General features: G+C 40.1%; 1 protein-coding gene and 1 long non-coding RNA gene across 4 annotated transcripts; one reads left to right on the top strand and one right to left on the bottom strand.

Annotated features, from left to right (window-relative positions):
• Positions 1-1,738: 1,738 nt before the first annotated feature.
• Positions 1,739-4,082, bottom strand: LOC143420780 (uncharacterized). The gene is made up of 3 exons (XR_013100519.1): positions 3,992-4,082; positions 3,617-3,723; positions 1,739-2,203 (listed from the first exon to the last, which is right to left on the bottom strand). It is a non-coding gene; the product is annotated as an uncharacterized LOC143420780 (long non-coding RNA).
• On the top strand, positions 3,089-14,776 carry LOC106676243 (uncharacterized). 3 transcript variants are annotated; one of them, XM_076889028.1, is made up of 6 exons: positions 3,089-3,747; positions 4,694-5,741; positions 5,887-6,203; positions 6,448-6,597; positions 10,238-10,298; positions 10,373-11,198. In XM_076889028.1, exons 2-6 carry the CDS (start codon positions 5,113-5,115, stop codon positions 10,563-10,565), a joined length of 1,350 nt encoding a protein of 449 aa, XP_076745143.1. In that variant the 5' UTR covers positions 3,089-3,747; positions 4,694-5,112; the 3' UTR covers positions 10,566-11,198. The 3 variants fall into 3 exon arrangements, with proteins under 3 accessions (XP_076745143.1, XP_076745142.1, XP_076745144.1); XM_076889027.1 differs by having other exon boundaries at positions 6,412-6,597; XM_076889029.1 differs by lacking the exons at positions 10,238-10,298; positions 10,373-11,198 and adding an exon at positions 14,142-14,776 and having other exon boundaries at positions 6,412-6,597.
• The last annotated feature ends 1,287 nt before the right edge of the window (positions 14,777-16,063 follow it).

Here is a 16,063-nt window from a genome sequence, read left to right as displayed (position 1 = left end):
AAAGGATTATTGCACTTAGTATTATTGCATATGTATGGATGTGTGTGTTTGATCAGTTAAAGTCTTTATTATGGAGTCTGACAGCAGTGGGGAGGAAAGACCTGCGAAATCTCTCCGTCCCACACCGTGGGTGCCGCAGTCTCCCACTGAAGGAGCTGCTTAGTGCTGTCACAGTCTGCTGCATGGGGTGGGAGATGTTGTCCAACAGTGATGACAGCTTAGCCACCATTCTCCTGTCACTCACCACCTCCACTGGGTCCAGAGGACATCCTAGAACAGAGCTGGCCCTTCGGATCACCCTGTTCAGTCTCTTCCTGTCCCCAGCAGAGATGCTGCCGCCCCAGCAGACCACACCATAAAAGATAGCAGAAGCCACGACAGAGTCATAGAAGGTCTTCAGGAGTGGGCCCTCCACTCCAAATGACCTGAGTCTCCGCAGCAGGTACAGCCTGCTCTGCCCTTTCCTGTAGAGGGCGTCTGAGTTATGAGTCCAGTCCAGTCTGTTGTTCAGATGAACACCAAGGTATCTGTAGCTGTCCACAGCCTCAATGTCCATACCTTGGATGTTCAGTGGTTGCAGTGGAGAATGCTTGTGCCTGCGGAAGTCTACCACCAGTTCCTTGGTTTTACTGGCGTTGATCTGGAGGTAGTTCAGCTGGCACCAGTCCACAAAGTCTTGGGTCAGACCTCTGTACTCCTTGTCGTCCCCATCAGTGATGAGGCCGACTATTGCAGAGTCATCAGAGAACTTCTGCAGGAAGCACTGGGTGGAATTGTGGGAGAAGTCTGCAGTGTAGATGGTGAAGAGGAACGGAGCCAGAACCGTTCCCTGTGGGGCCCCCGTACTGCAGACGACCCTGTCCGACACACAGCCCTGAGTCCTCACATACTGTGGTCGGTCGGTGAGGTAGTCCAAAATCCAGGTAGTGAGGTGATGGTCCACTCCAGAGTTCACCAGCTTGTCCTTTAGAACCGAGGGAAGAATGGTGTTGAAGGCACTGGAGAAATCAAAGAACATAATTCTCACAGTGCTTCCAGCGGTCTCCAGGTGAGCGAGGGAACGATGTAGGAGGTGAATGACGGCATCATCCGCTCCAATGCCAGGCTGGTAGGCAAACTGAAGTGGGTCCAGTGATGAGCTTATTAGGCGCCGAAGCTGAGCCAGGACCAACCGCTCCAGGGTCTTCATCAGGTGGGATGTCAGAGCCACCGGCCTGTAGCTGTTGAGGTCCTTGGGGCGTGAAGTCTTTGGCACTGGTACAACACAGGAGGTTTTCCAGAGCTGTGGGACTCTTCCCAACCTCAGGCTCAGGTTGAAGAGGTGCTCCATCACCCCACACAGTTGGTCCGCGCAGGACCTGACGACCCTCGAGCTGATGCCATCTGGACCCGCTGCCTTCTTGCCATTAATCCTCCTCAGTTCCCTCCTAACCTGGGTGGTTGAGAGAGACAGGCTGGAGCTTTGTGTTGAGTGTGTATTGGATGCTGTAGTTGGGGGTGGGGGGGAGTGAGCAGGGTGAATAGCTGCTAAAAATAGCAGCACAGCTCTCTTCTTTATAACCTCTTAGAGTTCACCTGTATGTTTATATACCTGTGTGTGCTCACCATCAGGTAATCAGTTTTAAAAAGCTATGAGTGCAGCCCTGAAAGCTTACATATTATTTCTAAATCACTTCATGTAATGATAACAAGCCATCCTTTCTCTAGTGGGGTCTCACAGCTTTTATCTTTATAATCTTTCTGGTTGATTTGTAATATTAGAAACATGACTGCTGTCTTTTATCTGTGTGACTATACAGCCTGTTTCAGACATGACAACCAGACAGTGTCTGAAGTTATCTTTAATACATGCAACACAGCTGGAGATAGTCCAGACACTTTCTCACTTCTGATGATAATATTTTTGGTTTAGGTATTGTTGCTTTCTGGCTTGAAGCTTATCTACAAAAGCAGTTCAATAAGGAGAGATCATGTGGAAAAACCGAACATGATTTATTGAGATACAGAAATAAATGTAACTGTTAGGCAGTTAGACTCCAATGACCCATCATAGCAGAAGAAATCTCAGCAGTGACAGGATTTTGCATAAGCCACACCCCAGAGTCAAAATGCTGGTAGTGATGAAGATGGAGGCTGGGACAGGGTTCTGAGTGACCACGGTGAGGAGGAGAAAGGAGAGGAGGCGGGCTGCATAGCTGAGGATCTGAAACACAGAATGGTAGAAGCAGAAGAGCAACAGATTTAAAGCATGCAGAGTGGAGGCTGGCAAGAGCATGACTGGAATAAAGTAATGATGTCAGAACTGAGTTTGTGCTGGAAAATGAATAGATATAAACTAACAGCCACCAGGAAGCAGACAGATGACTTATTACAGACATGCCTTGTTTAAATTATGTATAAGCATCATTTTCTATGTCATCAGAATGTATCTGTATTATAGTTTTAGCTTTAGTCTTTTTATTAAAAGTTGGATGTCTGCATAATTGTAGACTATATGTCTGGTATGTATCATCTCAAGACTGTCATGATACAGTCTGAGTTATGACAGTATAGGTACGTAATGCAGAAAAATTGCTCCACAGGCCATAACACTATATAATCTAAATAAAATGATAATGAAATAAAAATTAAAAGCAAAGTGAAAAATAAATGTTATCCACAATAAGTAAATTGAAAATGGTGTTTAACTTTTGATAATGTAACACAACCTTTGTCCCAACCAGGACTCGAACCCGCGCTCAGACAGTTCAGTGTAAAAAAAAACAACCCATTTTTTTCCAATGCCCGAAAAGCTGCGATTTGATTGGCTGTTTCTCCGTTACACCTATACGCGAGGAGAACAACTGAGATAATCCATCCAAAATACGAGGTTAGTCATTCATATACTGCTGCATGGGCTGGGCTGTAGTTACATCCTAAGGTTTTAAAAACTGAGCTTAAATAAATGATTAGCGGTAATAAAAGCCGAGGGAGGTCAACAGGGATCACTGACAGTCAGTGATCCCTGTTGACCTCCCTTTCTTTTGAGATCAAATAGAAGAAAATACATAACATTAAACATGTTAACAACACAAAAGCCATATTAAACGCAGACTACTTTAGACCCGGAAGTAGGATTCGTGGCGTCATCACTGAACAACCGGATATGAATGGAGCTCACCGCAGTGTAATTTACAGTTAATTTATGGTCATTTACTGTCAGGGGTGGAAGTAATGAATTACAAATACTCACGTTACTGTAATTAAGTAGATTTTTTGGGTACTTGTACTTTTATGAGTAATTTTTCAAGTGTGTAATTTTACTCATACTTGAGTACAACTTACACCATGTAATCTACTGAGTACGCCCACAATTTGAATTAATATTCAAACCTTTCGTCTGCATTTTTGCAGCCAATAAAGCCGTGCAATCCCGACCGGCCAATTTAAGACGTAAGCAAAGAATAAACTCTGATGCAGCAGCAGGCACAGGTGTCTGGAGGTGCTACATGGTGGAGTACAAACTACTTTATAGACGGAAGATGTGGAGACAAAGAAGCCAAAATGGAGACAGAGGACAACTGTCAACCATGAAAACGACGTAGAAAAGACGGAGGACGTGTGCCCGTGGCCATACCTGGAGGAATTTTTCATGTGCAGAGGGAGAAAAGGAGACAGCGTCCAGATGCAGTGCAAACTTTGACCTCTACAGTCATTTCAGCTTACAAGACTTCAGCGTCTAATCTAAAAAAAAAAAAACACATTGAGGTAAGAGGTTTTACAACTATACGTGTACAATATTGCCTTCTTATTTTTCATGTGTGTTAAGGTTATTAGTTTGGCTGAGATATTGTCACCGCCATTGGTTAGCCTGATATTAAAATAAGACGGAGCTAGCTAATGTGCGTGTGTGCATGCATAATTGAGCTAAATTCGTAGGAATGTTTTAGCTTATTATTTGGATAACCACCGTCATTACAATAAATTAAATTTGTAGTCATTTAAAACTCACAGGCCTACAATCAGCTGGCCTATATAAAAAACAAAAACAAAATTTGAACACAGTGCTGAGCTGCATCTCAAATTAATCTTCCAGCTCTCAGCTGACATGTACCAGAGCCCGCTTGATGGATCAGTTGATCAGGATCATTGGCCTGATATAGGTCTATCATAGTGACGTGGCTCTTAATCAGTAGGGTTATATGTTTCCCAATATGATATATTTTTTTAAAGAACATAATGTGGATTGTTTTTATTTGTTAGCTGTATGGGCAGCATTTTTGTGTATGTGATCCCTTTCCTTAAATTACATTTGCTATATACACATATTTTGCTCTCTTAGTATTTTTAGAACCTGACTAATACTGAAAACTTTAGGGTGATACTGATAAAAAGGACTTAAAAATTTAGATACTGATACATTGGTCGATACTCTTTTTACAGATAGTATACAGATTACAGAACTTGGAATGTATACAGAAATTCATGTTTTTCGCAATGATCGTTCAAAATTGGTTTACATTTGTAAATAAATACAGCAATATATCTGCAAGATTTGACCAAATTCACCACTCTTTTATACTATGCTAAACAATCAAAGATTAGCTCATGTCTAGTTGAATGATGTTTTAAAAATGTTTTCCTGTAGTGTTAATCACAGTGATGTTATGAAGTAATGTATGAACCTGACGTATGATAATATTTATCTCTACAGAGGAAACATCCATCGAAGATTGAGCAGTACAATATCACTGTGGCATCAACATCTCGTCAGCGAAAGGCCACAGCCACACCAAACAAGCTCTCAGCAAATACACAAGCCAAGTTACCAGACCTGATGTTGAGAGCTGCAAACAAACATGTTCCACAAGCAACTGTTGACATGCTTGTCATCAATTTCATATGTGAGGGTCTACAGCCATTTGCAGTGGTAGAACAGCCATCTTTCAAAGAATTGGTTACCACATTACAACCTCAAGCCAAAGTCCTCTCCAGACCCACTGTCCGTGCCAGAATCTGTGAAGCTGCTGATCACATGAAGATGACTTTGGTTGCAGCATTGGATAAAGTCAAATTTGTTGCTACCACTACTGATTGTTGGTCAGCTCATCAGAAAAGTTACCTTGGAGTCACATGCCATTGGAGGAAGAGTCCCTGGAAAGAAGATCTGCAGCACCAGCATGCAAAAGATTGAGAGGGTCTCACACATTTGACATGCTTGCTGGTGCGCTTGATGATATCCATTGCCAATACAAGATTAGAGGCAAAGTTGTAAGAACCACAACTGATATGTGGAAGGCCTTGACAAAGTTGGATCCACTGTTTGGGGCACAAAATGATGCAGATGAAGCTGAAGATGAAACAGACCCAGAAACTATTGACCTGACTGACCATATTGACTACCATGAGGCAAGTGCAATTCTTGATGAAGACTCTGGTTTGGAGTATCAACTCCCGTCTCATCAGCGATGTGCATGTCACCTGCTAAACCTTGTGGCAACATCTGATGCTGCCCTAGCAGAGAGCATGAAGGAAACCTACGAGAGGCTCTCCCGTGCATGCTTTGCAAAATGCCAGGCCATTTGGAACAAAACTCATTTGGCTAATGAAGTGGTAGAGGACAAGTGTGAACTACAGATCATTCGTCCCAATGCAACACAATGGAATTCAACCTACCTTGCCATTGAAAGGATAATACGCATCATTGATGAGAAGGGGGAAAATGCCATCAGGAGCATTTGTGAGGAGTTCAAGGTGAAAATGTGAGTAAAATTGGACACCTACCAATATGGTTGCAAATCTTGTGAATTTTCCTTAATGGATGGTTAAAAACGTGAGCAGACTCTTAATATTAAATCAGAAGATCCCTGTTATAGTCATGGTGGGTTTTGTTGTTGTGTCTTACAGGTTGAGTCCTGCAGAAGTTGCATTCCTTAGGGAGTACTGTACCACCATGAAGCCACTGGTGAAAGCTTCAAACATTCTTCAGTCTGAGTCCACTTCCTTTATGGGATGGCTCCTGCCAGTAATCCAACAACTACTGTTCAAACTTAGCAGGCTGGAGACATCAAGCAAGACATGCGTGCCACTCATCAGAGTCCTGCAAAATGGCCTTCAAAAGCGTTTTGGAGCGATGATGGAGGATCCAGAGTTGGCTGCAGCTGCAGTCCTCTTACCCAAGTTCAAGACTTCCTGGACTGACAGAGCAGATGTAACAGAGGCTGGTAAGGATTCATGTGATCCCATTTTTGTGTATTTTTACATTTGAACACATGCTTAAGTGAGTATTTCACCTAATACATTGTAAGTTATTGATGGTCTGTCCCGAATACTAAACAATCCTTTTTGAGAATTTGCCGTTTTTAAATTTGTGTTCAGGAATAATCACTGAAATTTAAATAACAAAATTGTGTTATCTACTTGCAATTACAGCCTTGACATACATCAAACAACATCTTGAAACGACAGAGCATGAGAGTGAGGATCAGCAAAGAGAGTCATCTGATGAAGATGAATTCTTCTCCAGACCAATCTCCAGAAGGCTGCAAAGTGCAGTTGAGCTTGATGGTTACCTTGCTTGTGCCACAGACACCATGGAGCTGCTGCACTCCTTCTCAGGTATCAAAAACCTCTCTCTTAAACTGAACACAGCTCTGCCTGCTTCTGCTGCGTGTGAACGACTTTTTAGCTGTGCTGGTCTACTCTTCACAGCCAAACGAAGTCGGATTGCCTCTGTTAATTTAGAAAACCAGCTCTTGCTGAAACTGAACAAAAGGTTCAGAAAGTAAAGTGTGCTTGAATGTCCAGCTTGAATGAAAAAAAAATACACAAAGCTGGAGTTCTTCTGTGTCTTTACGTGGCCAGCTGCCTCTTCTTCTCCCATTCTCTCTCCCTCTCCTGTTGCTACTTAAATGATGAAACTGATCAATGATCAGCTGATCGCTTTTCTCTCTTGTTTGTTTATCGTGCATTTCGAGCCAGAAAGAGGAAACCAGCGGTGGTCGCTCTAAACAACAGCAGCAGGTTAAAACTTGATCAGCTGCTATTAGAATTTATTTAATATTACTTTCTAGTATCAGCTGATGTTGGCTGGAGCCACAGCTGTAACAGCTGCTGGTCATGATATCGGTTTGGATATATGGTGAGAGGGAAACGTGAAGATGAAACCAGGAGATGTCCTTACTGAATCATCAGAGCTGAACAGGTGATGGAGAAACAGGTTTACCTTTTAGGTGACATGAATAAGTTGAAGGGAAGTTATGAACTGTTTCTAAGAGACAAATAACATCAGGATCCTTTTTTACTGACAGCTGGTAACTGTGCAGGGACGGGTCTAGCAAAGTTTTGCAAGGGGGCAGGTAACCATATACATGCACTGTTTATAAGATTGGGGAAACCTGCAGTCAGCTGAGACTGAAGAAGTCAATTGGATGAGTGACGAAACGTTTTTCCCACAAAACGTAAAGTCCAGATGAACAGAATCAACTTTTGGAGATACTATATAGCTCATGCTAATATCACATCTTCACATTTTTCTTTTTAGAGGTAACAATAACTTTGCATTCTCGCTACTCACCATGCTCTAAAACAGGTATATGTTAGCAATGACATCATTTAACAAATGTTTTTAAAATTCTAGCCGTGCTAATTAGCCTTAGGATTGGTTGAGGTCTGTGCAAGCCTTTGGAACAAAATCAGTCTTTTAAAGCTCACTATTTTCCAGCTGAGCCTATAGCACATTTGTTAAAGTCAGTCCGGATTGTACAGCTTCTAATCAGAAACAATTAAAGTTTGTTTCTTTTTTTTGTGCTCATCAATCTTTTTCTGTAAGTAGTTACCGAAATACAGTCAACCTTTCTTCATTTTCCTAAGTGTGTGTGTGTATATATATGTGTGTGTGTGTGTATGTATGTATATATATGTATGTATGTATATGTGTGTGTGTGTGTGTGTGTGTGTGTGTGTGTGTATATATATATATATATATATATATATATATATATATATATATATATATATAAAACAAAAAAAAAAAAAAAACCACAACGCCCCCCAGTCCCACACAGATCAACACAACCATCAAACATATTAGAGGAATATAACAGTAACAAAAGTAGATTTAAACAGGCAATACCTCTAGACTAGCAAAATAAGAGATAAAGGGTTGCCACTTGTGAAAAAATTTGGCTGTGCAACCTCTCAACGTATATTTAATTTTTTCAAGTTTTAAAAAAAACATGACATCTTCAAGCCACCGGGAAACAGTAGGATACTTAACAGACTTCCAATGCAACAATATTAGACGTCTCGCTAATAGGGATGTGAAGGCTATAATATCCTTTTGTGTGGAATCAAGTGTAAGTGAGCGAACAGGAATCCCAAATACAGCAATCAGAGGACAAGGATGAAGAGTTACCCCAAGAACAGTTGACATAATAGCAAAATACCCTGTCCAGAAACCTTGTAGCTCAGGACACAGAAAAAACATGTGGCTAAGGTACGACCAGTACTTTTAACATTTTATCAATTATTTACCAAATTAAAAAACAACATGTGGTAACTTATTTTTAATTTTGCTGCATACAAGTTGAATGAATGCTTACTGGATCTAGAACACCATTTAGATCATAACAGCTCCTGATCAGGATGAATTTCATTTTCAAATCAAATTTCATGTCGCAGTTTCACACTTTTGTAACATATTATTTCAAAGCTTGCTTATGGGCTTGTTTTGGAGCAGACCAACAGTCAGGCTCGTCTTCACCCTTACTGTCAGACTCTGAATTGATGGTTCTGCTATATCTCACCTGGCTGAGTGGGGACACATGTACTAAACGTTAGAGTTCCCACTGCAGGAGCTTGGGTTTGAGTCTGCCCTCGACCGTTTCCTGTGTGCCATACCGCCTCACTCTCTCCCCACCTTCCTGCCTCATGTTCTGAAATCTCTTCCTCTCCATCAACTTTGAGTTTCTTTGAGTGGAGCTTCTTTTGCAGCTGTGACAAAATATAGAATGGTTTCTGCAACCAGGGGAGTAAAATGTGCTGCAGTGTGAGGGCGCACAGGTGTAGGTGTGGAATTTTACATATAAATATTATAGTTTACTTCATGCACAAGAAATGTAAACATTTAATCTAACCCACTTTTCATCAACTACATAACCTTTATTGGAGAGTACATTCATAAATTGTGTGTATCACACACACAAACACACATCCACTAAACTCTCTCGTTTTATATCTCTCCCTCTCTCTTGTGAATGATGGAAGTTTGGTGGACTGTGTGGTTTGTCTGGCTGAAAGTTGTGGTTTTTTTTTTTTATGTGTGGTGTGTTGTGAGGCTGATTATGAGTTAGTGTAATTGTGTATGGTGTTGTTAGTGTAGTTTATGTGGCGTTAGTGGTTTTTCCTGGATGCAGAGCAGGTCAGTATGCCGTGGACTTTTACACCACCATGTTAGGGATGGAGTAAAGTAATAAAGCTTGAGTGGAGAAGCTGCTGCAGGGGCTTCCTCAGCTGAGCTCTGAGGACAGAGCTGTCCTGGATGCTAACTTTTCTTTGGAGGAGATTAGTGCTGCTGCTGGTCAGCTGGCTCCTGCACAGGGTGGGCTGCCTGCAGACTTCTGTAAAAGACTGTTACTGGCATCGAGCCATCATGTGGGGCTCTCTCTTCTCCCTAAAAAACAGAGATTTGTCTCTGCTTAGAAATGGAGACGTGGCTCTGTTATGCACAGATTACTAACTTCCTTCAAAAGTACTGGCCACCAGGCCGAAACACTTTGTGAAATGAATCACTCACAGGGATCAGTCGTACTGTGTACCACACAGCTCTAATGTGAACAAGAGTTTTCTCATGAGAGACTTGGTAGTTATTTGTAAATTGTACAGTTTGATGTTGGAATAATTTCTTTAGATTAAGAGAAAGTGTTTGATAGGATTGACAATCTTTTTTGTTTTTCCATTATGAGAAGTTTTGCTTTTTGGAGGTGGATTTTTGTCACTTTTGGGGCTGTTGTATCAGGCGGCTTTCTGTTTTGTAAAAGTGGATGATGGGCTGAGCTGCCCAGTATAAGTTTGGAGAGGATCTAACTGGAATGTCCTGTTTCTGGAATATATATTTATATTGGTATATTTGTTAGAATTTTTAATCTTTGTTGAATGTTTTAAGAGATAAATAAGCAAAGTTATCTAGATTTATGTTGCCAGGTTTATGTCGGAGGCCTCTGCTGGTGTTGTCATTGTTTTTCTGTTTTCATTACAGATCAGAGTGATGTGGACTTTCTCAAAAGATGTTTAGATTTGTATGAGAACCTTCAGCAAAGGTGAGCTGGTGAAAAAATATGGTGTAACAGGTTTGTTGGTGGTCATATAGAGACTTTTTTTTTTTTTTTTTTAGGAAAAGAAGAGTCTCGGAGGTTGCCATGGAGACGGTCTGTGTCAGACTGTCTAAACCAAAAATGGATGCTGTACATACACTGATAAATGTCATTTCAGGAGTGGCCAGATTGAAATCCAGAGAAAACTATGCTAGAGGTGAAAGGTCAAACATTGGTCATCATGTTGAGATTTTTTTTAATACCACAGACTGACAAAGAAAACTGAAATTTGTGAATTTTAAAGGTGTGCAAGATGTGCTGTGTTCAGTCGCAGGGCCTTGCCCTTTTATTTCATTTGTCTTTGGTTTCGAGTTTTTATTTGTGCTCTTGTAATTATTTTGTGATAAAACTTTTTCTATTTTGAGATCAAGATTCAAGTGGAAATCTTTGTGTGTCTGTCTCTCCCTTGGTTTCTGTAGAGGTACAGTGTGGGGGCGCCTGGATAAATGTTAAACAGAAGCTAGATGTAGTGTTCCTCCACTGTCCGTTAAGGATATGAGGAAAAGAAATGGTCAAGAACAAAGTGTATGGTGTATTTATAAAAGAAAATGGCTTTTAAATTGTATACCAAAACGACCACCAGAAAGTCAACTACAACTTGTTACATAATCATCATGATTGTTGTATCAGTTTAACAGTTTATGGGTTGACTTCTTTCGGTTCATTCACTGTTTACATCATGAAGGAAAAAGAAGGCAACAGGCTGAGAAATGAAGCTGTTGTGTGTCTTTGTGGCCACACGGGGGCAGTGCTGCATAAATAGTAGAATCTCTTCCTGGACACTTTTTCTGGACCTCTTTTTAAATGACTAATAAAGACAACAACAACATGAATTACATCAGGATCTGATATGGTTGTCTTTTTTTGTTGAGCTTTATATATTTCAGAATGCCTAGAGTTTGTTTGTTTCCCATGTTTTGTGATACAGAACATCTCCTCTCAGACGGCTGTTGTCTCATAATGGGTCGTTACCTGGTCTGATGGGGTGTTTGTTCCATTTATAAATCAAGTGATTGATTTGTGAAATGAGCGATGGCCTCTGACCTGCTGACTGGTGTCTGATCTTCTCTGCTCCCCTCAAATTTGACAACTACTCGGCTAATGTGATGGTGGACAGGAAGTCACTAAACCTGGGACTCTGGAAACACATTTCTAGGGATAAAAAGTTAATGTAGATCGTTTCAGGAGATAAATATTAAATGATCGATTTGGCGATTATACTAATATAGTAAGAAAAGAATGTATGAAGAAAAGATTTTTTTATCTATACACTTAAGCAACGACCAGAGTCTTAGAATTGCGCTTTCACCAGGTTTTACTTGACTGAACAACAGAACTTCTCTGTCTCCTTTATAAGGGGTCACATCCTGAGTTACACAATGAGTCTTTCAAATGTGTGCGCTAACCCACTGCATGTGTAGTCGTGCTGAGACCGCGTGGTCTTATTTTTATTACCCCTTGATTCAGCTGTGACCTGCTTATCAAGTCTTTTTACAAGTACATCATAATTATCTGCTCTCATGCAGACATAAGTTGAGCAATGGTTTAACAAACTTTCCCATCAAAAACATGAAGGTTTAGCTTTAAGCTTATTTGTCCAAACAACAAAGGATAAACTGCCAGCACCTGGACTGAAACAGAACATAGTAGTGTTGGATGTAAGTAAAGGAAATACAAGTATAACTGTGACTATGGAACAAATCTCCTTCAATGTTAAACCTTAATGTTAACCTGATTGTGTTTATTAGAAAAATCAGCCATTACAGTGTCTGTGATTGCTTCACATAGTTAACTCTGGTTGTCTGTGGGTTTGTGTCAAACTTGGAGTGGAAAAAAAGCATAAAAACTGTGGAAGATGCAGACTGTGAAAGTCTAGTTTATTTCATGAATACAATTATTTTTTTTACAGTCGCTAGAACAAAGTAGTGTACATTCATGATAAAGTAAATACCACAACACAACATGGACAGTAAGAAGTAAACTGAATTGTCTTAGAACTTATTATATTCTTTAAGCTTAAAAGCAACACCTAGGATTCGACTGTTTGTGTTTTAAGCCTTTTATTCAAAGCTAGTATGTGTCAACACTTCTTTCTCCCAGCAGCATTATTGAAGTGACACTTTAACGACACTTTACCTGCTGATGCTTCACATCACAATCTTTATGACGAAAAAGCTCAGATGTCTGTGCTGTCACTTGTTATGAAAATGGACAGAACCTGGGCTCAGGCTTCCTCTTCTTCTTTCCTTCCTCTTTAATAATAACCATAGATCAGTAAAATAGCCATATTTTTAAACAAATGATTGTGATGAAGAGAATTTTTTTTTCTAGTGTGCATGAACTCAAAATCTTTTAAGTTTAAATCTTTTTTGTTTACCAATAACTGGGGAAATCCAAACTTGATGTACCAGGTCAACTCAGCGAGCTCCTGTCTTGACCTCCCCTCTGCGCGCACGCACGCACGCACGCACGCACACACACAGTATCATCATAAATGCCATGATATCTTTCTTGTTCAAATAGTTTATTCACTTAACAAAGAGGTAGCTTGGAAACTCAGTAAGAAGGAGGAAAAATAGTTTAAGGACATTTTCTCAAATAAAGAGGATTTCATCATCTTTCTGTTCATAATGGGGCGATTGTGGCTCAAGAGTTGGGAGTTCGCCTTGTAACCGGAAGGTTGCCGGTTCGAGCCCCGGCTTGTACGGCCGCGGTCGTTGTGTCCTTGGGCAAGATACTTCCCCCGTTACCTACTGGTGGCGCCAGTGTCCGGCAGCCTCGCCTCTGTCAGTGCGCCCCAGGGTGGCTGTGGCTACAATGTAGCTTGCCATCACCAGTGTGTGAATGGGTGGATGACTGGTTGTGTAAAGCGCTTTGGGGACCTTAGGGACTAGTAAAGCACTATACAAATACAGGCTAAATAAAAGAAGAGATACATCAGAAACAAATCAGTAGATCCAGAAATTATAGAGTCAAACTCTTTTCAGCTGTAGAGGTACACTTCATGCACTCCTTAGCGTACAGTTCAAATGCCTGTGTTAGGGTGCATTGTTTCAGTTTCATTAAGTCTTCTTGCAGTTACATGATAATTATTATGCTGGAGTGATCAAAGCTCATAAACATCTGAGTTACACAATGAGTCTTTCAAATGTGTGGAATATCCCAGCTGTAACCTTTGCTTTCAATTTGGTTAAATTTGGCATTCAGATCACAGACTAAACAACAAGTACAGTAGGTCTTCCACTCCACAATTAAAAATAGCAACACTCATGCAAGGCTTTATTCTCCATAGAGTCAACATAAAGCAACATTAAATAATGGATCTTTCATCTGAAAAAATTACAGTTTGTATAAATTTACACTGAAGACCAAAATACACACACATACATAAAACCCATAAATCACTAAAACCTATTAAAACACATGGAAAATTACCTCATTTGTTGTGCTATTCAAAGATGTGTATGTGTGTGTATTCAGGCCAAGTCATAAAGAAAGCAATAGAGGTCAGTATACTTTATGTTCTACAGTCGCTGCAGATTAATGAATTATAGTGGAAACTTGAAGATCCTAGGTATAGTAGTTTGTGGGAAATAAATACAGTGAAGTGACCATTTAGCTCTTGTGGCATGAAACTGCTTAGTGCATTATTATTTGCTTTTCTACAATATGATATTTGTTTAATAATTGATTGATTTAGTGCATAAAATAGTTGATAAATAAAATGTTAAATATCTAATCTAAGGGAGTGTCTTTGACACATGCTGACTGCATTCTTCTTATAACCAGAACAGGAAGTGAGATCAGAGGAGAACAAGAGTGAGCAGTTTGGTGAAAGGAACAGGAAGGATGAAGAAGAGGTGAATATCCACACAGTTTAAAAGGAGACATCATGGCACAATAAGAGCACAAGCTCTAAGATGAAGACTGGTAATGATTAAAAACTGCACTAAATAGTATCATTCTGTGACTTCACACTTTAGGTAGTGCATAACATGTACCACTTTATATTAATTTTACTATATGTTTAAATAAATAAAAACAAATAACTTTAAAAGGTGCTGTTATTGAGTGAAAATTCAAAAGACTTCATGGCTGGGGAGAAAAAGGGAGAAAGATGGAGGAACACAGCACACATAAGAAACAGGTAAGAGTGGACATGAAGTCAAAGTCAGGGACATGTCCGATAATAAAGACCTTCCACCTGGCTACATATATGTCACTTCTGCTTTGCCCACATTCATCTATGGTGATCGCTCATAACTAAGCAGGGTGCTATGCTCTTATCAAACGATGATCCGAAACTGCTCTTAAAATAATTATTACAAGAATATATACATATTTTTTTTGTTATTTTTTTTAGTTGAATATAAAATGTTTGTGTGTGATTGTCAGTACAAAGAGGAAGCGCGGACAGAGAGACTGGAACTAACAGAGATCAGGTGGATTTTTCACAACATCTACATGCATTAAATGGATGCGTTGTGTGCTTTTCAGTAGCACTCTGCTATTAATGTGAATAATAGCATTTAGCAACATTCACATCACTGTAAACTTGAACAGGATGAATGCCACTATACTGATGTGACAGACTACAAATCTGTTCTCCACTCTCTGAATTGGTGTACACGAGTCTCTGTGCTGAGTCTGCACAACAAAGTGTTTGGGTTTGCATGAATTCAAAAGCTGTCATTTAAAATCAGCTCTATTACCAGTTTGCTTCTTGTGCAGGTACGTGGAGTCGCAGGGGGATTTTGAACTGTCTGTATTGTATAATGGTACTTTAAATACTTGATGATTTGGTGGACCTGCCTCTATGTGGTTAAGAGACTGAAACAATGCCGTGCAGGTTTCTCCTCTGATCTGCTTTTTCTTAAACTGTTTTTGAAATTTACTGTCAACATGACTGTGCCATTGCATCGGGTTTTAAACTAAAGTGACCACCGTAAAGCTGATGTATTATATTAAAATCTGTTATTCTTAGACACTGCTGTAGGTCATCCAAAAATTACATTTCTTTTGAAGGCAACACTAAAAGCATGACATTAAGACTGAGCTGAGCCCTCCTAAAGGTTTGATGCTGGAGTCGCCCCTGATTGAGTGCTTCTCACACATTTATGATTTTGAACAATTTACAGAAAATAATATCAACAGTAAGTACTTTTAAAGACTTAACATATAATAATAGTTGCTGAATTCATGCAAGTCAAATAACTGATTGATCAACTACAGAAACATAATTGTACTTCATGCGTTTCATGAGCACAAATCTTCATCTGTAAAATAACAACTAAAGATGTCAGATAATTGTAGTGAAGTCAAATGTACCAATTTCCACTTAGAAGCAGCGGAGAAGAAGCCACAAATGTGATGGAAAGAGTACGCTTAGAATAAACAGCATCACAATGATATATGGGAATATGACAGTAAATACTAAATATTAAACATTATTGTGCAGCACATAAGATCAACAGAACACAGTGTGCTTTGAGGTAGGAGCCAAAAAGGGTGTAGTTTGTGGGTGTGATCACCCATGTGTACACCTGTGAGCATGGATGCGCTTGTTTTTTTTAAAAAGGTTCCTTCATGTAATGATCTGCTAGAGGGTGTGGGGGGGCCACAGCCCCGTCCTCCAGGGCATGAAGCAGGTATGGAGGAGATCAAAACTCCAGACATCCAGAGGCCCCCAGAACACAAGAGACCAAGGAAGA

Source organism: Maylandia zebra, linkage group LG10, assembly GCF_041146795.1.
Source record: "Maylandia zebra isolate NMK-2024a linkage group LG10, Mzebra_GT3a, whole genome shotgun sequence".
In the NCBI taxonomy this organism is placed as follows: domain Eukaryota; kingdom Metazoa; phylum Chordata; class Actinopteri; order Cichliformes; family Cichlidae; genus Maylandia; species Maylandia zebra.
The sequence above is the reverse complement of the archived record's forward strand: the minus strand, read 5'-3'. Positions and strand labels throughout refer to the sequence as shown.